Source organism: Drosophila melanogaster, chromosome 2L (assembly GCF_000001215.4).
Source record: "Drosophila melanogaster chromosome 2L".
Lineage (NCBI taxonomy): Eukaryota > Metazoa > Arthropoda > Insecta > Diptera > Drosophilidae > Drosophila > Drosophila melanogaster.
The window spans coordinates 12,480,508-12,502,930 of NT_033779.5; the positions used below are offsets into that span (position 1 = coordinate 12,480,508).

At 36.5% G+C, this 22,423-nt stretch overlaps 2 protein-coding genes across 10 annotated transcripts in view; both read right to left on the reverse strand.

Moving 5' to 3' along the window:
• bun (bunched) overlaps nt 1-22,423 on the reverse strand; it is a 91,072-nt gene that overhangs the window by 24,968 nt on the left and 43,681 nt on the right. Inside the window, exons 1-2 of one of the 9 annotated variants that reach the window (NM_165012.2) lie at nt 12,919-12,990; nt 11,182-11,516 (exon numbers count right to left, since the gene is read on the reverse strand). The exons of 5 other annotated variants lie outside the window; for them this stretch is intronic. In NM_165012.2, the coding sequence (NP_723755.2) occupies nt 11,182-11,342 (161 nt within the window). In that variant the 5' untranslated portion in view covers nt 11,343-11,516; nt 12,919-12,990. Of the gene's footprint in view, nt 1-2,053; nt 3,083-11,181; nt 12,114-12,918; nt 12,991-18,017; nt 18,397-22,423 lie in introns of those variants that run through there. 3 more of the 9 variants (NM_001169493.2, NM_001042893.2, NM_001169494.2) reach the window with 3 other exon arrangements.
• On the reverse strand, nt 16,109-16,826 carry t-cup (tetleys-cup). Its single transcript, NM_165014.2, has one exon. The coding sequence runs from the start codon at nt 16,786-16,788 to the stop codon at nt 16,138-16,140; it is 651 nt and encodes a 216-aa protein (NP_723757.1). The 5' UTR covers nt 16,789-16,826; the 3' UTR covers nt 16,109-16,137.

The following is a 22,423-nucleotide window of genomic DNA, read 5'->3' on the forward strand; positions in this document are numbered from 1 at the left end:
GTTTCAGTTGTGCAGAGGAAGCACACAGGCTATGAATGAAATATTCATCTTATTACGAATTAATTTTGTAATTCTTTTTAATTTTAGTATTACACTTAAAACGTAAGTGCGTTAATCAACGAAACACATTTTTTAAAACCTTGAATTGGGAGACGTCACAACTTTGCCCCTAAATAACAGATTGATATTTAAGACACAATAATAATAAAAAAAGGCAAATAACTTATGAAGAATAAATAATGGGCAAAAAATAATTAAAGGAACCATGTGCCCCTGACCCAAATAAAATCGCAGCCGTGAAAAGGTGCACAAATGAAATAAGAGTCTATATATAGAAACGGCCAAAAGGGTTGCAGCAAGGAAATAAAAGGTGGCTTACAAAAAAAAAAACTGCTGAAAAGAGAGTCGATAAAGAGTAAAATGGAAATGGAAGTCCAAGACCGGTTCAGTTTTACCGCCTTATTGTAGGAAGCCTTAAAGTGCCAGCGAAACCACCAAAGAAATGTCGCCAACTTGGCAGGCTTCGTGGCAAGAGGCGCGTGGCAGGCCTGCTCCTCGATGCGGCCCCTCTTTATCCCGAATCCTCTACGCCCATGCAAACGCAAGTTTGCAACAAGTTGCCTAACTGGACGTAACGGACAAAAAGCAAAATGGGGTCAGTGCAAAAAATAGTATTTTATTCAACTAACGATGCGTTGGCCCGTTTTCCCGGTGATGTAAGGCACACCATAGACAGGAAGCGGTCGGTAACCAGTCTTTCACACATAATTCGATTATTCGCTACGGTTTAAAGTGGATATGTCAAGCGATTTTCCAGCTGAGCCACTCGGCGATCAGTGTCTTGAGTGCCAGTCTAAATGAAAATCCGTTGAAATTAATTTACTTGGATTAAATTTTCCTCTGCCATACTTGTCACCTAGTACCCTGCTTATGCAAACAATTGTAATCTCCTCTATTCAACGCACACACAATTTACCAATATATTTAGAGTAGCCACTCAACCGATAAATATTTATGTATGCTTATGATATCAGCCCACCGATATTTATCCTCGCCATCCACAATTTAGCACCTCGAGTAAAATTGCCGTACTTAGATCTTATAAAAAAAAAGATCAAAAGCTCAACTGCGTTGCCATGCACGGGATATAGTATAGTAATATAGGGTCCATTATGGAACTTCATGATGTCTGGGACTCGCTAATTGGTTTCCTAAGCAGAGAATCACATCGACTGCGGGTCGGAAGTACACATTTTTGCCATTTATTTATAGCCACCTGCTCAATTGTCGTTCGCGTAGATGTCTGAAGTTTTGTTTTCCTTTTATTAGCAGTAGTAGTTCACACAAATTTGCTTAAATTAGCTGCCTTCAATTTGACTATAAACAGACAGTGCTGACATCTGAAATTAGTCAGCAGTTGGTTTGTCAATCATCAGACGATGATATATAACCATTTTCAGATTATATAACACAAAGTGTTACAAGTACTGATGCCTATGTAATAACTTTTATTTTTGGGTTCTAACAATAAAGTTTATCTAAGCGGTTTAAAATAAATTTAGAATACATAATTCGTACACACTTTAAACTTTATCCATAAAGATATTCTAGGTGTTCTAGTTTATTATAAGAACTTTAATCTGGCTGTAAAGCAGTATCTCGGATCTGAACAAAAATAGCCAGCAACCCATATAAACAGATTCATAACGTATTGCAGCTGGCGGTGGCTTAAAAAAAAAACACTTTTATCTCAGAGATAATAGCGTTTGCCAACAGGTGCTTAACAAAGAGCTACTGTTTTTTCCTCACTGAAATAATATCTACATTTTTTCTCTCGGAATGACCTCTTGGCAGGTTGCTATCAGCTTGGACAATAACCCCGTCTTATCTAACCAATGCTTGTTTTCCCACACGCTATTTTTACCAAATTCGCCAATTGCCGCCTTTATTTATATTTTTTTGTATTACATTTATAATGTAACAACTATGGATTTTAAATGGTTGGTATGATTGCGCTGTATCTTTTACATCAAGATAACTATCGCATACTCACTCTGGCAGAAAGTAATCGATATATTTCATAACGACTTCGCGAACGGGATCCTGTTGCTTGCCCGAAATACTTGGATACATATCGAAATCCATATTGACGACTGTGGTATTATTATTATTGCTGCCGGTTTCAGTTTTCATTATCGATATTACGATAATTAAAAACGACTTCTTTCCCTACCGTAATTCTTATTTAAAGTTGGAAGAACTTTATACTTTAAATGCTCAGTAGCGATATGTTTAAAAATTGCTTAGGACTTTGGTTTTTCACGCTTGTTTAATTTGACAAATTTGTTTGCGGAGGTCCCAGCTGCTTGTTCTTATTAGATATTAGATATACACACAAACAGTTGGGAGAGCACGAACACTGGTTTTAGTGCAAACAGTTAATTCGGTTCTCTTTTCACCAGCTTCCCTTTTAATGAGTTTCACTTGCATTCACACATGTATTTTTGGTGTTCGAGTTATGTAGGCCTTTTTAATGTTTTAACTTCTTAACACACCGAACAAACAAAAACAACGAACTGGGGAGCTCTTTTATTTGTGTGCTCAGAGAGCGATAAAAATCGAAAGAGTGGTCCTCTCTTTTGCTGAATGCGGCTGCTTTCGTTATTCAGCAACTCCCTCTCTCACGTTCTCTGCTTTCTCCTGGACTCACTCACTGAGTGAAAAAGTTAAAAATGCGCGCGAGACGTTTTCGCAGTTTTTCCTTTTCTCTGGATTTTGATATTCAGTGTCTGGCGAACTTTTGCGAATTGTTTAGACTCTGCTGGTGTAAACAATTTCGCCAGCTTTTTGTTCTTTTTCGGTTAACAACAATTTCGCTTTGTCTATTCTCCACTCTCCCTCTCTCTTTTACACGAATTGCAACACAGGCGCACAGATAAAAATAGGTAATTTTCACACAATTAATTAACAACAATTGAGCAACAAAATAAAATAAAAGGCCAAGCGACAAAAGCGACTCGAAGTTTTAACTTCTAGGCGATTTTCGTGTTTGAATGGAAAGAGCTCCTCAGCATAACTGAAAATGTTGACGTCGCTGCTGCGCTTCGCAGTCAATACGATGCCAATGCGAGAGCCAAAAAGAGAGCTGAACGTGCAGCAGCAGCAACAACAACAATGTTTACAACAGCTTTTCGGTGGTGGCTTTTTGAAGTTTCCAAGTTGGTGGAAGAGAAGCCCAGAGCGAGAGAGAGGGAGTTTTACTAAGCTGTTGTTTTTGCACAAATGCAAAGCCACTGAGAGCACAACAAAGCAAAGCTTGGCAGGTAAAGTGAAGCTTGTAATAAAAATCACTAAACACCTCATAAATATCAAAATAAGCACCGTAGGGATTGTGGTATAAAAATTTAAATGGCTATACGAGTTATGCTTGTAGGGTTTATGTAAGTCGTGTTAAGTGTACTATATACTCAAAATTTTCTTTAGCTGACCCATTAGTATTTTGGTTATCCAAATTGCAGCAAATTGAAATCGTTGCACATAGGCTTCACTGTACACATTTGTCTGCGATCTTTATTACGGAACCCTTTTTCTCGACAGCGAGGCAATGCAATGCCGCGTTAAAGGCAAACAAAAATGCATGAAAAATAAACAAACAAGCGATATAAACATTGAAAAAAGGTTGTGGAAACCAAAAAAAAAAAAAAACAGAGGAACGAATCTTTCCAATCAGTGAATTTATGAGAGGAGAGAGAGTGAGATACCAACAGACAAGACACCCACACACACACATGGACGATAAAAAAGCAACATGGCTGCTTTTTCAAAAGCTTTTTAGCTGAATTTCAGACAAAGAGAGCGAAACCATACAAATGCGACTTTGTCAGCAGAGAGCAAATGCCGAAGAGCGAATGTTTGCTGTAACGGCAAAAGAACTTTTGAAATCCAGTGAAGCGATGCAGCAGCAGCAGCATCAGCGACAGAAAGGGACAGCAAGACACTCTCTATGCCACTTGACTATGACAAGTTGCCACGTTGAAGGCTCAATAACCCGTGTGCTAACTGTAGATTTTCCATACGCATTTCACGGTTTTCCCACGCTGTTGCATTGTGGAATATTAAATATATTGTATGGGTTATGGGGTTTGAAATCAGCTGATTTTTGTTTGGTTTATGGGTGGGGCTCTGTCGATAAGCCCATAAAAGATCTATGTTTACACTTATCCGAGAGAAACATTGGCCTGGACTTTCTTACCAATACTTTGCATTACTTTTTCCAAATAATTCTGGGTTTCCTTTAAAGCTTACCCTCTGCGACATGATTTACCATAACAACGTTTATTCAATAAAACTCACCTGCAAAGGAAAAGAGAAAAATCATTAATAAATGTGCATCTGGTGTAATTAAACTTAATTTTATTTTCCACGTGGACTATTTACCCTTCCGCAATTTTACAACATTATCTTGGCTTTTCTAACTTTACGACTTTTGCAACACCCCGAAATTAAACCATTACGAAATCATATCGAAATTGTTGGAGAAAAGTTTTGTTGGTCACGCAATGAAAATGTGGCAGAGAAATGAAAAGAGGCGTGCGTAAAGATTGCGCAGTGAAATAAAACAACGAAAAGGACAAAAATAGCATAAATTATTGTTAAAATACATTTTACACTTAAATTGTTGCCATTTCTTTGCCTCTGCTGACCTGAATTGATACCATTTACCTTGATTTCCGTAACCCCAATATTTACCCCGAACAAAAGCTGTTTTCCACCTCAATGGAAACCACAATAAAAATAAATCTCGAAAATATGCAAATTATTTGTGCAAATTGTTTTCTTGCCAGCTGCAAAAAGTGCAAATAAATGTCAACAAAGGCGATATTTGGTATTCATAGCTGACAAAGGCGAAACGTGTGCCAAGCTCCAGCGAGAAAACATAAAAATGAATTCCAAATGTAACGCCGGCCATACGTGTGATAAAATATACTGGAACCTCCTTGTTAACGAGTGTTATTTTCGAGTGTGATTTTATTGAGTGGTATTAAACAGCTGGAGCTGGTGTTTGCCTGTTGATTTTTCGCACAAAACAATATCGTTGTGTCGATCGTGCCACGCCCCGGCAATTAGCAACGGGCCCAGGCAATAGCGGTGAAAAGTCCAAAAGATCGGCCAGTTGGCAACATTATGTTGCCAGCCGGATTTTGCTTGGCCAGCAGCAGCAAAAGCAACAATTGTGTAACATAAAACAGTGTCTAATAGCTGTGAACAGTGCGGCGCGGCCGTTGAGGCAAACCAACAATAAGATAGATGGATATTTCCAGGCATTGTCTTGTTGTTGTTATGAAACCTAAGACAACCAACAGCGAACGAACAACAAACGAACAACCCAGGAGACATAACAACATTTAATCGTCTGACTTGCGGCTGCAACGTCTTGGGTGCATCTTTGCATACCCTTTCTATCAGGGTATATATAGTTATTTATAAAGAGTCTGTAATTTTTAATGTACAAGTTGCTCTGCTTAAAGCGAGCCTATATATATAATTACTTATTAAATTAATATAATAGTAATAATATTATATCTTGTTAAGAATATATGTGGATCCAATACTAAATTCAAAAGTAAACCATATTCTAATATTTTCAGTACTTATAATAATAGCTCGCACAAAATAAAAGGGTATTTCGTGATTCGCTCAACCATTTTGTTTTTGCTTTTTGTGCATTCAAAATCGTGAGCTCGACTTGGGGTTTTTTTTTTGTGTTACTTTCATTTTCAGCGTTTTCCAGGCAATGGCAATTTAATGCCACGCTGCAAGTCATTAGGTGGCGCCTGCACCTCTGACCCGGTGAAAACCTGCCCCTCAACCCAAGACCGTTGAAAAGCGAAAGGCGAACTCACGTCAAGTTCAACCTTTGACCTCCGTTGCTGCGGCCTATGCGGTGGGTGGTGAGTGTTAAACGCACAACAAGAAAAGCCATTTCAACACTGATTAGCCAACTCGAATGTTTCCTCTCTAATTTCCACTTGACATGTCAATCCAACATTAATTCGAATGGAGTGTCATTAATAAATGTACAACAATTTTCCCTGACATTGGATCCGCTTAAAAAGAAAATTAAGCCCAAATTGACATTTAGCTTCATTAATATGTGCTAATCAATGGATAAGGTTTTTATGTTTCTTTTACGTTCATTTTTGAATTTCCCTTTTTTTAATCAAATAATTGTTTCCTCCCCAACTGCCTTGGGAAAATTTCGCTTACGAAATTCCGTCACGCATTTTAATTGAATTTGTATGCAAATCTGCGGCAAAAATTTAAATATAAATTTTTTCTTAAATAAAGTAGCAAGTAAATGTTAAGGTTAACTTGCTGGCGACTTTTGCCTTTCACTCACGCACTGCTGACGCAGTCAAGAGTCGTAAATTAAAAAGATAAATAAAGATGTTACTCATGAAAGCAAATAATCAAGATGCAGAAACATAAAGGCAAGTGGCAAGAACAGGATGCTCCGTAGAAATAAATATTGTACATAAAATTTATCAGCCAAATTAATATTCCTTTGCTGTATGTATGTATGTAACAGGTTTTAGATCATATATATTATAGAAATCATTTCTCCCTGGATGCAGTGATTCAATTGAATTTGGTTTATTTTTTTTAAGTCCACAAGAAGTCTTTTAATTTTCCTTCATAAAATGCTTATAGATCTGTCAGCAAAATCGAGCATTTCGAATTCCATAATTATCCATCATACAGTTTAATGACACTCACTAGGAGCAAATGTCACATTGCGCACAACTCTTGCGCTTTCATCTTTGAAAAGTGCGTGTTCGCGTAGATCTATCCATATATATAGACACTCGAAGTATTCATAAATCTTTCAACAATTTGTTTGTTTGATGGTTGGTTGACGTCATGTGTTCGTTTGTCGGCCGCCTTCACTGAACATTGAAATGTTTGCACTATGCGTATTTATCTTATAATTGAGTCATAAAATCAACGAAAAGCCAAAAAGGGGCCAGTCGAAAGACGAAAAGTGGAAATATTTACAGACAAAATACGATCGGTTTGCGATGGGCAAAGAAAAGTAAAGTGACGTCAAAAGTGGCGGGAAAAAGCGCAGAGGACCGCTCTTTGAACACATAAAGTTGGCTTAAACTAGCCAAGGTTGCAAGGTTGTGGTCGCACCTCCATAAGTGGATTGATTTTCGATGTACAACTGAGACAGACTGGCGGCAGTGGAATGTAGTAGTATATTTTATATACTCGCATCATCGTCATCGCTGAGACATGAGTTCGTGGCAAACATTTTAGCATTATTAAATCAACCTACTATTTACATACGTCTATCGCTGGCGAACGTAATCTAACCGCAAACAAATCGACAGGAAAGACACGTATTACAGGCAGCACTAACTTACTTACTACTATATAGCACTATCGCTCGACCGCCTATATAGACTATCATTCATGTTTCACGTGCTAATCGTGTAAGTGGCGAGGAGTATATGGAATTGGAAACGTGTTTGTGCAATCAAATCAATCTTAAGTTGCGACCCATGATGATGATAATGCCGCAGCTAGAAGCGATTATGGACAGCGAATTATCAATTCTAAGTTCGTTCAATTCCGCTGTCCCCCGTCTAAGCCATAAAGTAAATGGGAATAAGTAGTCTTTGTTAACCAAGAGAAAACCAGTTTTTAGACATGAAACCCGCCCACCAGATTTATAACCTTTTCTACTATTAATCGTTATCAATATTACTTGAAATGGAGATTTCAATTAATTATCTCTCATTAAAAAAATCTATTTTAAAGGCATCAAAAACTCATTATACTGATTACAGTGGAAATTATTGCAAACTTTTATACCAGGCGTAACTCCTAAATTTTGTTAGCTAGCGTAATTGTTTCATGCTTAAAGAAATCCCTCAATGAGTTTTCACGTATTTTCGCACACAATTTTCCAACATTAATTTCGGAAAAGCACGAACTGTTTCGGCGAAAACAAAATTCCATTTCACACATACGGGTAAATAACTTTTTAGCGATTGAACAACCTGAGGAAAATTAAGCGCCCAGGCGAAAACACACTTTTCATGGTCAATATAATTTGAATATGCGTTATTGAACATATGCTTGCATATATAGCCAAAGGTGTAAATATAGTGTGAGGAAAATAGTTTTCACTTCTTCTACTACAACACAAAGGAAAAGAAAATAAAGCAAAAAAGGGAAAACACCCTTTTTTTATTGGACAATTAATGTTGGAAAAATCTATCCTTTAATACGTTTGGTTTCAAGGCTGTATTTTTTTTACAGCTCTTGACCTTGAAAGTTCCTGTTTCCATCGCAGCATGTGTAATTTTATTAAGTTCTTTTTTTTCTTTTCACGTTGACTTCACTTCGGTCGAGAAGAACAGATGGCTCTGTGGCAAGTCGATTCGGTGGCGCCTCTTTCACCTTGAAATCAACATTTTCATCGCCCTTCTGGCCCATCGTCTGGAATCGAAGATTTATGCCTTCCCCGCTGTTATTGTTTATATTTCGCTAACATTTTGCTGTTTATATTTCTTTCATTTTTTTTTGCTTCGCCCTCTCGTTGTTCACATTTTGTGTTCACGTTAAGCGAAAATTTATTGAACATTATTCATTCACCCACTGGAAATGAAAGTCGGTGTTCACACGTTTATAGAAGAAGGTACGAAAGATTAATTGTTGCATACTGTTTTGCATTTCGTTTCATTTATCATGATTTGACATTAAGACAATGTCAAGGTTGTTGTATAATCTCTTTTTGCGTATTGCTTGGTTCGATCGACTAAAGTAGTATAAGAAAGTAACTTCGATACCAAAATTTACTGGCATTTATACCACCGCATAATTAATAATAGATCCAATCGATAATAGCGATATAAATAACTTATTGTCGATTCCTGGTGATAAGCTATAGCAACGATTCAAACGATTAGCAGCTTTTCCCGCAACAAAGAACATGTGCTGCCGTTTTCACGCCGCTTTTCCACTTGAAAAACTCTTCCGTCCTCAACGCCTTTTCTGCATACATATACATATATATATATATATATATACATATATTGGTAGTGAGTATCGCAGTTATAAGCGCTGCTGGGCACGAAAAGGTCAAAGGTCGCACACGACCTTTTGAAGTGCATTTACCTTTTCAGTCGTTGACACAAATATACTTCTTTCTTTCTCGTGCTAGTTGCTTTGTAGTGGGCGTGGCACAAGCCCTTTTCCACCTGTTATTATTGTAGTTGAAGTTCTTAGTTCGTCTGTCTGGGCTTTTCGAGATTTCTGAAAGCTTTTTGTTGATATTTTTGTGCTTATGCGAGGAGTTCAAGGCAGTTCATTGATTAAAAAAAAAAGACAACAGCCCAGCAAAGTTTCGCCTAATTACTACTCATTGTTGTTTAGTTGTGGGTATTAATCAAAAAAAAAAAAAAAAAACTCAGAAAGGTATCACACGAAAGGTAAAACAACAGCAGACAGATATGGAACGAAGAAAGGGATTCACCAAATTAGGGGTCTAATAATCATTTGCCTGGAGATATTGAAAATTACTTTATGTTTCGCAGACAACAAGAAAAGTAAGAAAAATAGAGCAAAGCTTAATACTAAAAATTGAAAGAAAATTTTATCTCGCTTTGCGTACATTATCTATTTAATAGAATACCTTTTTTTTGTTTTTTTTTAATATTTCCCATTAAATGACAATGACAACTTAACCAAGGATGAAATTGCCTTGAGCTAATTAGTAGCTTGCGATCCATTATCATCAAGGTTTCCTTATAGAGATAATAAATCTATTCTAAGGGCAGCAACACAAAGGAATAAAGAAAAGTAGCGGCGTAAATTTGCGTCAGAATCGGTCGAAAGTCAATGGTTGTAATGGCATTAATTATAAACAATTGCTGAAACAGCTTGAAATAATGGTCCTGACGTCATGCTTAAATATTGAATGTATTGCGGAATCGCATCAAATCTATTAATCATCTTAATAGATTTTTGTTAATTACCAACTTGTATACTTGCACACATAAAAACACAACTTACACTGACTTTGAAAATGCACTTTAGGAAAAGTAGAACTTTTAAATTAAATTATTAAGTTAACTATATAAATGTACACCTAAGTCGATAGACGCTTAAAATGAAGTGACATCCGGCGAGAACAAAATAATTAACAACTTTATATGTAGGTGCAGTGTATAAGCACCTTTTGCAATATGCAATTAGAAATGCAATGAGCGTTGGATGCGATAAACGGTCAAACAAGTAGACTTCTCTGTTTTGAAAAAAAAGGAAAAAGAAAATGAAAACTGTGGACTGGGTGGGACATGGCACATGTGCGCGCGTGGCTGTTAAAATAAACAAAAGACTCCCACATTCACACACAAGGGGAAGAATCGAAAGTGCATAAGGTATTGCACATATATACCTATATATACCTATATATATATATCTGCTTATATATATATATATATATGTATATATATAAGCAGAGTGCGGATATATAAAATGCAGCGATTCTGTTGCTACCGCTTTTATTGTGCATTGATTTTTGTGCAATTATTCAACTTAAGCTTTTTAATACACCTCTATATTTTTGCATTTTAAGCATTTTCGCTGCTGCTGCAGTTCATTTGCACTTATGGAAATTGATTATGCAAATGGTTTACAAAATTGTTTTCTACTAATAATATACATTGAAACGGTGACTATTTTGCTTTTAAATGAGAGAAATTGCGACTCGCGCTGTGACTTTACTAGTTATATGAAGAACATGAACTACACTATAATGCGACCATTTAAAATCAGTCACTATAAATAACCGATTCTTGAGCACTTCTTATGCATATTTATGAGCCGTAGGGTTATGGAACAACTAGAAATACTTAGCCGAAGGCATAAATCTCATAACACATTAGAACTGCGATTTTAATTTTAAATTTTAATTGTGGTTTGTTGGGAATTTGTGCGATATCGAAGGTCTTTCAAGGTCTTGAAAACTTAAAACAAAATAAACAGACATATTATATGTTTTGCGTACTTTATCTAAGTGAGTCAAGTAGCTTTCCCTTTAAGAAATCCCAGTGGACTTTATCAAAGAAAGTTATATATAAAATTGATGCCCGATCGAGGACGACTTACTTATCAACTTCAGTGCTGAACATTCGCACCATGTGACGCTGCAGATACTGGGGCACGGATTGCGGCGATGCTGGCGGCGTTTGATAGGGATTCATCATGGCCTCATCATCATCAAAGTAACCCGATGAAGTTGACGATGTGGTACGCGGATACTTGATCATTTTCACACACTTTTTTAATTCACTTCTTAATTTTTGTTTAGTACAATTTATGGTCTAGCCTTAAGTAAATATTTACTTTTTCACTTAGCGTTTATTTATTTTTGAGCTAATAAATTAGCGCCTTGGACAACTTGTTTGGTATATTTGACCCTTTTGGTTATTATTGATTTTCTGCTGTTATATAAAAACGGTCAAATATATTGGATATTTATTCAATGGGTAGAGAAACAGCAAACGAATTGTGTAGCCGGTCGAACGACAACTAAAAACAAAAATTGCTTTGAATTTTCGAATTTTGCATTAATTTTATTTTTCTCGCGACCGAGAGTGAGAGCCATACAGAGAGAAAAAAGCCGAGAGAAACATGCACTTCAACAACTTGGACAACAAACACGTCGCAACGGCTCCCAATACATTGGCCAATTGTATTTATAATTTTATTTATATATTTTACATACATTGTTGTTGTCGCCGTTTCTTGATATGTATATTTTTGTTGTTGTGTTACTTTCAGTATTTCTCTCTGATAAATTGTTAAGCGCTGTCTGGAACTGGTAGCGCGTGCCAAATAGCAAAAACTAATATGAGGGAACACGGCGGTTAGAGAATTCCCCGAACCGAACGGAGGAATACTCCTCTCTGGTGGCAATTAATCAAGTCTGGACTAAAAATAAATATTAACCAATTAAATTTATCTATTAAGATACGCACAGCAGCCGCACACGAGCACTCGAAAGATACAAAGTTGAAATTGCAGACAAATTTAGTGTTTGCCTAGCAGAGGAGCGCCTGCGATAGTCGAGTTTGTTGAATTTGTGTACAAAATGGCAAAACGTGATTCTGCTGTGTATTCTAGAGTTTTTTTTTTGTTGCAAGTTATATTTATGTAATTAACATTTTTTTTAAGTTATGTAAATGCATTAGAATATATAATCAAACGATAATTTAATTTCATTTGTAGTTAAACTTATCTTGGCCACTCACTCTTCTACGCTTGCAAATTAAGTTTTTGAAATTCTTCCACTTTTTGTATAATATATTTGGACTTTTTCCGGACCATTTCTGGCTCCATTCGAATGTGAAAACAAATTAAGCGATCTCCCACCAAGAAAACCGAATGTAAGGCAAAACTCTTGAAACCACCCAAAAATTTATTCCACAATTTGTTTTTGCCGTTTTCCCTCATTTTGTTTTCGCTCGCGTCTTATTTTTAGACGAATTCGATTTAGACAAATTGTGCGTGCGATCGCCAACTACATAGATAGGCAGATAGATAGATAGATTTGTATCTCAATCGTAAGTATATAGAAATCCCAACGCGGTTCGGTAAATAAATAACCAAAAGAATTCACAATCAGTCAGTAACAAGGTCAGGGTACCGAGCCATCGACATTTGAAATCGACAACGAAAATGAACAGCGGCAACAATTAACGCGCGTCATCAACACTCGACGCGTATCCGTAAGATACAAATAGCGACAGATAGATAGATAGACAGAAACGCGGGACGGATGGAGAGCCGAGCTGCTACTTAAACTATAGCAAATTGTTTAAACAAATACTATTCGGTCTTTACTCTTTCGTTGATCTTCGGTTGTAACTTTTTGTTGGTGAACAACCTTTGTTGCTCGCGTTTGCGTCTCACGCCGGCGACAAGTTTTTGTTTACTGAATTCGAACCAAAAACTGAATTTTACGCAATATCCAAAAACGACCAGCGGAATACGAACAAAAAAAAAAAAAGAAAAGGCAGCGACGTCGACAGTGGTGGCTGCGCTCAACGCTAGCAATAAAATTATTTTCAAAAATACATTTTTTTCTGCGTTTCTTCGCTCTTTAGTTTTGGGAAGACGACGGCGACGAAAGCGCCGAATAATAGGCGAGAAACAAAATTTACACACACGACCGGAGCCGAAGCTATTTTTTTTTATATTTTATTTCACTTTTTTTTTTTTATTTGGAGCACCGATGAACGATAAGGGGGAAAAAAACACCATACTCGACAGGCGAAAAAAACAAAGTAGATTACATCGGAGAACCGTCGTGTGCCCCTTATCAAATATAACTCTATCTAATCGCCGTCTGATAATTAGCATTGAGTGATAGGTGGGTGTAGAGAAAAAGTGAGGAATCCAATGGAAGCAGAGGAACTGGATGGAAGTTTCTTAGAGGAAGCGAGCTAGGAAACAAAACACGTGGAAGCTGCTTTCAAAAAATTCAATTCAATTGATGCAACGTGCTAATCACTTGCTTACTACAAGAATATATATGGCTAAATGCAGTTTAAAAACATGTTTTGTCCTCAGCTGAATCTGCATTACCGAATCTTAACTGAAGATATAACTTATCACCAATATTGCCGCTTCTAAAAACAATATTTTCAGTGTAAATTATTCGCTCTCCTCACGATTCGCCGCCTTTGAGACAACTTTATCTTGCCAAAACATTATCAGCCAGTCAATAAATGGGTCTTAATGTGTCTTAAAATTTAAAGTCTCGGTTGGTTTCAAGAATATAAAGCCCATATGTAAATGAGTCTGATAAGAAAGACAAGCAAAAAATCAATTAATAATACGCTTTGCAAATGAAAAGGAAATAGAACTGATAACATTCAATTTGTATTGAAGTAACCGCCAATTCAAAGATCGCCGTTTTTAAACTTGAAAAAGAATGCAAAATGACTTTAATAAAATGATATTCAATGAATTTATCTAATAGATACTTTCTATACTAATCTATCTATACTAATAGATACTTTCCAATCACGATTACTGAACTCTACCTCAACAGAATTAACATAAGAACTAATCACTGACGTCACACAAAACAAACAATGGCTATCAACTGACAGGAAAAGCGTGTGCACTTTGATTATAAGCCACTCGATTAACCAACTCTAACCAAATAAATATGGAAATGCGAAAAGTCAAATGCAAATACAAAATGCCTGGGCAGCACACATGTTCAAATGACTTATCGAATGTTCTGTATGATCATCTGACTGAACACCGATTTCATGGCAAATTATGAACAGGCAAAGGAATACGATTTCATAACCCATGCTGCAAATTGCAGGGGAGACCAAGAAAATTAGAGGAAATAGGTTGCGACAAGTGACGAGTTAGCGTGAAATTTATAGCCAACAACAGTCCGCGTCTGAGTGAAAGAAAAGTCAGAGAAAAGCGATGCAAAGGAAAAAATGCAAACGATACAGTTTTGCTTTCTGATTTAAGCAAATTACAGCAGCTGGCCACCTGCGCGTATACGTAATGTGAATTTATTGGCTCATTAGAGTTGAGCAAACGTTAAAGCGTCGCGGCAAAAATAGTTTGCAGCTAAAGCAAAATTTATGCTTGGTATATTTTTTGTGCGCTGCCTTCGTTCACCAAAACTCATCTATATCTATCTATATTAAAGTGTATTATATATGAATGCAAACAGTCGTACAACACATGTCTAATTGGCGTTTAATTGCAGTTGCTTGAAAGTCATTGCGACTGGACAGCTGTCAGTTGAACGTTCTCATCAAGGAAACTCTTATCGCCGAGCTGATAATTTATATAGTCGAGCGATAAGCCCGGCATTATTCGGTATTGTTTAGTCATATTCTAAATATAGGACATTACTCAACGTTAGGCAATATGAGATGATTTTGGATACGGGAAAGGAAGTATTTGAGAAAGATAAGGATTTTATTTTAACGAAAAAAAAAAATTATAATAACAACCTATTTTTATTATTAATTGCTTTATGTTCAACTGCCTAATTAACCCCGTTTAACTTACTGACTTTTGCGTTGGGTTGAAATGAAAACACGCTTACCTGAAACGAAAATGCAAAAATAAACATCAATTAATTAGGTGAAATCCAATTCCAATCAATTTCAAGTACTTATGCCTAGGCAAATAATTAATTTTTAAATGATTGAAAGAGCTGTCCATTCGAAAACGACGCAAAAGGTCGTCGCCGCAGTCGAAAATGAAGACGAAAATAATATAAAGCAAAATGCGAAAAAAAAACTGACTTAATTAATTGTCGTAATCATGGTATAGCAACAAATTAAGTGCATGGGTAACTGTAAAAATAAATTTCAGCAATTTTAAAGAGCTAGCTTCCTGCCAAAAGACGTCACCACGAGTGCAAGCAATTTGTTGGCCAACAGAAGACCACACCCAAGTGCCCACCAAGAAAATGAAAAGGGAAATGGCATCAATTTTCGCGTGGTTGGCCAATTTTGGCAAAAAAAAAAAAAAAAAAAAAATGCACCAACCGTGTGGGTGTTGATGGCTAAAATATAAGCACACAAGTCTATCGTTCTTTTCTCGACTCAGAATATTCTTTTGTCAGCCTGTTGGCAGGTGGATGCCACATGGGGATGAGTCAAATACGGAATAGGTTCCGCCTTTTAATTGAAACGCTTTGCCTAATTTGGCACTTAATGTCAAGTATCGCCGAAAATAGGTGAAGATATTTTGAGGAACTTGCTTCACTGCAATTTCTTAGAAATTTAATGAATAATTAAATGTGGGCTAACAAAACATCAAACGTAACGTGACAAATTCAAATTGAATACAGAAATTTCTAAACAAACTATTTGATTTTGCACGTATTTCTAGCTAAGTTTGCGTGTTAAACAATTAAAAAAGCAATTTAAAACGGTTCCATTTAATCTGTTATAAAACTGCAAATTATTGCTTGATAGTTTAATTATCATTTAAAATGATTACATTTTGATTGTCCCCGTTTAATTCTGAACCATTTAATTTTGTTATAGCGAAATTTTATAATTTTCATTTCTAACAATCGGAAATTTGCGCATGGATAAGAATTTTGGAATTGGATTCTTCTAAACATTTCTGTGATTTGGTTTCCGATGGCAATGTTTCGGCAGTTAAAACTGATTTCATTGACTTTTCATTAGCTTTGATGGGTTCTATCATGTCCTCCTCAGTTTCCTCCATTACATCTACATCATGATTTTCAATTTTTCCCATAAGAGGATTGCCCTGCTCATCGATGACTTCACCGACACATGAATAATTCGTTTCCAGTATGGATTCCCAACGATCCACATAGTTGATCTCCGAATTGTGCGTGTCCATTATTGATTTGAGATAATTCGTAAAATCCCTGCCAGCTACATGAGATAGGGTGCCGGTTAAACCGAATTCCTCGAAATCACTGGATACATCGTAGATCTTTCCCCTTAGCGCCACCAGTATTCTGCCATCACTTCGTGTCCCATCGAATCCCAACAACTGATCCAGATTCAATTTGATTGGCGGCAAATCGGGTAGATTGGTAGCCAGTAATTTCGAAACAGTCAGTTCATTTCGCTCCTCATTTACATAATAATGCCAATAGGCATACAAATATACCAAGACGGACGCAAGGACTGTCAACACAATGTTGACCGTAAAACCGAAAGCACTTAACTCCCCATCCATATTAAATTTTTGTATCTGTGTTTAGCCAAAGTTTTAATAATTGTAAGTCGAAATTTGTATCTGACTGAACTAGTTTTTAGAAATAACGCTCAATGCCAATTAGGATTCTTCGAAATGTTATTCTGAAATACTGGTGTGAGTAAAAATGGCTTTTGATTCCCATAGATTGGTATCAGTTTAAAAACAAATTTTAAATTGAGCGAAATCTAAAATGTGTTTATCAAATCTTCAATATGATTGTAAAATTGTTATAGAAAAATAGGCCCATTCCCATCTAGCTCTTATTCGCCCTACTATATTTCCATACTTTATCTGTCAATACCTCAATACCTTGTTTTTCTGCCGCTGCCCTCGAAAATATCAAATGGCTGGCTGGCTGTTATCAAACAAACGGAATACTCGCAGTCATATCATTCGCGGTGCCAGGGCAGGTGATAATGTCAGCAAGTGTATCAGGAGCACAGAAATTGGAGCACAGTCCCCCGAGTCGGGCAGTCAGCACAAAAGCAGGTTGAACACAGTTTTCTTATATTATCAGTTGATTAAATATGAATTATATGAACAAATAAAGGCGCAAACACTGGCATGCACAAGTGTGTGTGTGCCACGAAAAAAGATAAGCGCCGGCATACAAAACAAAAAAAAAGTTTAAAACAATATTACTGATACAGGGTGTTGCAAAAAAAAAAAAAGATGAATACCAAAATATGCTTAAAAAATTATAAACTCTTAATGCAAGGGTGCTAATCAGTATTTGTTTACATAGGTCTGTGTATTAATTACACAAATTTCTGACGTTTTATATGTTGTCAAAAGGTGTTAACAGCATTTTTTCAATAAAATGAAAGCTAAATATTTTTGTGTTTTGTTTAAACTACTGAAGAAGTGTTAATTATTAAATTAAAATGTGTTTAGTAATTTTTTTCTGATTCAATGCAGACAATTAAAAATTGTAAAAAATGTATTCATAATATTTTGCTTGGCAAATTGTCTTTTTTCTCACTATGTATTCGAAATGAATGAAATCAAATAGCATTATTTATGAAATTATATGGTCATTTTAGTTCTTTAATTGGCATTTAATTAAAAAATATATATATATATCATATATGCATGTTTAATTTAAATGTATCATAGTTATATATAACTTTTAACTAAGCGTCAAAATGCAATTTTCTAGAGAAACTTGTCTTGAGTGTTTCACAACCTGCCGCTTCTTATTTACTTACCCGATGAAATCTTTGATAAAACAATAAACCTTAAATAAGCCGCGATCATTATTGAGTAAATATTCGGGCTGTATAACTGCAGCGGGCATTATGAGATTGGATTGTGTTTGCTGCTGTTGTTGCTGTTGGTGGTGAAGCATTTGTTGTTGCTGCAGCGTGGATTCGCTGCCGGCGATGTTGTTGTTGTTGCTGCTGCTGCTGGTCGTCGCCATATTGGCAGCCATTTTGTTGGCTAACGCCGCCATTTTGTTGCTACTGTTGCCGCCATGCTGGCAACGCTTATGTTCATGCAACTGTTGTTGTTCTGTCGTTTAGCAGTTATCGTTGTTGTTTAATCAAAGTTAGTAGTGCTGTTTAGCAGCGCAACGCCATTGTTTTGCTTTGGGCCAAATTCGTATATAATTTAAATGAAACTAACCATAAAATTGAAATAACCATTGCAAAGGCTTTAAACTGTATTTGCATACCAATTCAAAGTTATTAATTTGTAATAGTGTTCTATTCTAATTTAATGTCATTTTTTGTCAATTTTTTTTGTTTAATTTTGCTTTTTCTGCAATAGTTATACAAAAAAAAACTAGAACTAAAAAAGAAAAAAAATTTAAATTCAAATCACAAAAGGAATTGGCAAATTGTATTTTGCTTTCATTTGAAACTTTGCCAATTTTCATCAATTTCTATTTCAGCTTCCATTTTGTGTGGTGTGTTGTGGCGACAGTGTGGGTGTTGTTGTTGCATGTGTCTTCATTAAAAGCAAAGTTGCATCGTATGGAGTAAAGTATTTAATTAACATACACAGAGCTCTGACATGCCACAAGTCATTTTGTTGCATGCCTCGCACAAGAAACACACACGTACAACAAATGGGGAGATGAACAACGCTTACATAACACACATGAGAAGCGGATGGAAGAGCATGCGAAATGCAGTAACAACACAAACTGGGTTATCCAATGATTTTGGTTACACGATTTTTGTAGAAATATCATATCATTTTCAATGAATGACAAGTACTGTTTATTTAAAAAAAACAAATTGCATTTTTCCTCAAGAATTTTATATTTTGCTAAACTATCTGCTTGGTATCTCAATCTATTTAAGTGTTTTTGGTTTCAGTCGTATTAAAAAATTAACATTAATTGTGGGTGAAGCTACAAGAAAATCCAAATCTTTCAGAAAAAATTCAGCACATTTGGGGTTTTGGTGCATAATTTGTAAACTGTTAAGATTTCCATGTTTTTTTTTTAAATGAGTCAAAAAGCTAGACAAATTAAAAGCAATGTATTTCACTAGCTATGACAAGAATAGATAAATAATTCTGGAAATGTGATCTACCCATTCCAAGGAAGTGCTTGCTTTCAAATGAATTGTAGTGTGCCACCGCCATAGAAATTGCTTCGACCGGCTGTCAAGTGGTACAAAAATGTAATATGTCTCTGGAGCACAAGTTAGTCGAGCACTGGGTCGCTGGTCTCCCATTTTATCCAGCAGCCCGCAAAACAAATGGCGCCTGTTCACAGCTAGTTGACAGTTCGGCTAGAAATATGACAGCTCCGTCTGGAGGCACTTGTGTGTCAACAACTGTGCAGCAACTTGTTTAAGATGCGATAAGCAAAAAGCACTGACATTTCAGCAATAATAAGGCACGAGAGATGACTCCCCAGAGAGGCATTACATGAGCCCCCGAAAAAAAAAAACAAATTAATTAGCATTTTTAATCACCCGAACCGAAGGCCACTAAGGTTAGCAGGTAATATGTACTCGCCAGAATTATTTATATACATTTTTTTGGGGTATCATATATTTTGCTTTTTAATATAGTCAAGTGGCGGGGCCCTAACGATGATGTTACTCGACCCTGACTTTGACTTCCCTCTGCCCACACAACCACACAACCAACCAGCGGACCAGTCACGTACCAAAGCGGCAGTACAAGTACTTTTTCTTTTTTTTTGTCAAGGGTCCACACTTCTAAGCCCTCGAAGGTATGAAGGGGTCGGCCGGGTTTGGGGCACCAGCATGCCAAGTATTTTCATGCAAAGAGTTGGTGGAAAACCTTGAGATGCTATGCCAAAGAACGAACTCATTCACATTCTCGTCCACAAAAACCCCCCACACACACACTCACTCAATTGAAACTGACACACGGCGCCCAGCATGAAAACAACACAAAACCATTTTGCCTTGAAAACGTTTTCATAATGGAACCCAACTCGACACTAAATACAGCGCGAAACAAGAAAATAAAATCTCTGTTCATAAATGAACTGCATATGTCTAATGCTCGAGTTCCATTGTAAGGGCATCATTTCATAGCTACTCAACACAATGGACGAATGGTTGCTTGCCAAGGATCTTTTCTTGTTTGGTTGAACACGTGCGTGGGCCAGTGGGCTGTGATATACATTAGATGGAATCCGCGGAAGTAATGTGATGGGATGCCTGGGTTTATTAGGCTCAGACAAGGTAATCATGGGCACACAATAAATGGGCCTGAATATTGTTAGAATTTAAGAACACAGTTTAAATATACAGTCATCTTACGTTGAAAACATGGGGTCTTTTTTTTAAAGATATACACAAATATGCAAATAATTTAGGTATATTTGAAATAATGTTAGAAATTATTACTTATTTGGTTGTATTAGTTTGATATATCTATCTATATCTATCTATTTAAAATCCAGTCCGATATTGTTGCAAATAAATTTCCCATTTCAATAAATACTCTTTTAAATTAAAATCGTAGATCTGCCAAGCGTTCAATAAAAATCATTTAAGCATGAAATTTATGCGCATTCTAAAACAATGTCAGCAAGGAGTCGAAATTGCCACCATCACCCCGACTTTTGCTATCCTTATGCGTATTTCAGCTCAACTTACGCAGTGTGTAATGGAATTATGCAAAGTATCTGTGTGTGGGTCTCTGCTACTGACTGTGTGTGTGTGTTTGTACGCCTCATTGAGCTACGGCAGAGAAAACAAAAAAAGAAGCAAACAAGTACGGGCAAGGATCGGGCGAAGGACTCGACAACTTTCCAAAAGCGCATTACTTGCTTTGGGAACAAGAGAAAATAATAAAAAAAAAAAACAAAAAACACATAACGCAATCGTTTTTGCCACAAAGGCACACACATACACAGATGCACACCAGCAGGCCTGACCTTGACCTGAAAACTGCGCCATGTGAAACAATCGAGGGGTGGGTGGGCTGCTCTCGCCTCCTCTTTCTATCTCCCTGTGAATGGGCCAACAGAAAAATACGAAACCTGAACATGTTGTTATTTAAGTTTAGTTTAGTTCAGTTCAGTTCAGCTCAGTTCTTTGCTGCAACTGCTTCGCACACATACAGTTACCTATGCAGATGCTGGCGCACACACAGATACAGCCCACAATCGGCAGCAGCCTCAGATACATTCGCACAGATACAGCAACATAAAGTGCATGCATTCATTGTGTGGGTGGGCAAATGTGGGTCGTGGCGGATGCTTCGCTATGTTCTGCCGTTCTGCTGCCCCACCATTTACCCCTGGATTTTTATGATAACATTTTATTGTTTCCCCCAACTTCGCTTGACTTTATGGCATCTCCAGTTGCCGTTCAGCTGCAGTTGAGCGACTGACAATTGGCGCCAAATGCTGCCAAGGACGCTAACATTTCCAAAACGATTTCATCACGTAAGCTGCATTTCAGAAGTCCAAGGGCTGTGCATCTATGAAATACCATTGCATTCAGGCCATAAATTTCCATTTTAATGGATGGGATATAAAAAAAAGTTCATGCGCTGATATGACCAGGGATTTTGGTAGCACTAACAAAAAAGTAGTTTAATTTTAAGTATGCTCCTTGGACAATCTTTTTAACGGTTAAACTATGCCACAGTGATTTTATGGACAGCTAATTATGCCAGCGAAATTAAAATGCTCCGACAGAATTACTTTTAGGATCATTTCAAATTATGTACCAATGACTTTTCTCGAAGGTTCATTCAAGTTTGCGCTCAATTAGGTTCCGTAAAAGTAATTCATCGCTCAATTCCTTTAACGATACTTCAATTTAATTGATTTATAAATCAATAAATACATAAAAAAAAGCAACAATATTTAATTCAATCATCAAAGTCTCTCGAAAACCGATAAAAATACCGGCTAGAACCGAACAAAGCCAGCTCAGTTCATCAAGATTCATTTACTGGAAATCGAAAAAAAAGTAGAAGAGATGCACAAATGCGATCCGCTTAATAGGCAAACGTCGATTAAATGAACCAGCCAGATGTTCTATCTCTCGATATATATGATGATGATGTTAAGCTGTTTAAATCAAATTATCAGCACGCAAAGATCTAAAATGAAATTGTTTTTGTTCAAATGACCAAAATGGGCAAATTATAGGCAAAGTTGCATTCA

Excerpts from the sequence above, each read along its gene's own strand:
- t-cup (NM_165014.2), bottom strand. The coding sequence starts at position 16,788 with ATGGATGGGGAGTTAAGTGCTTTCGGTTTTACGGTCAACATTGTGTTG.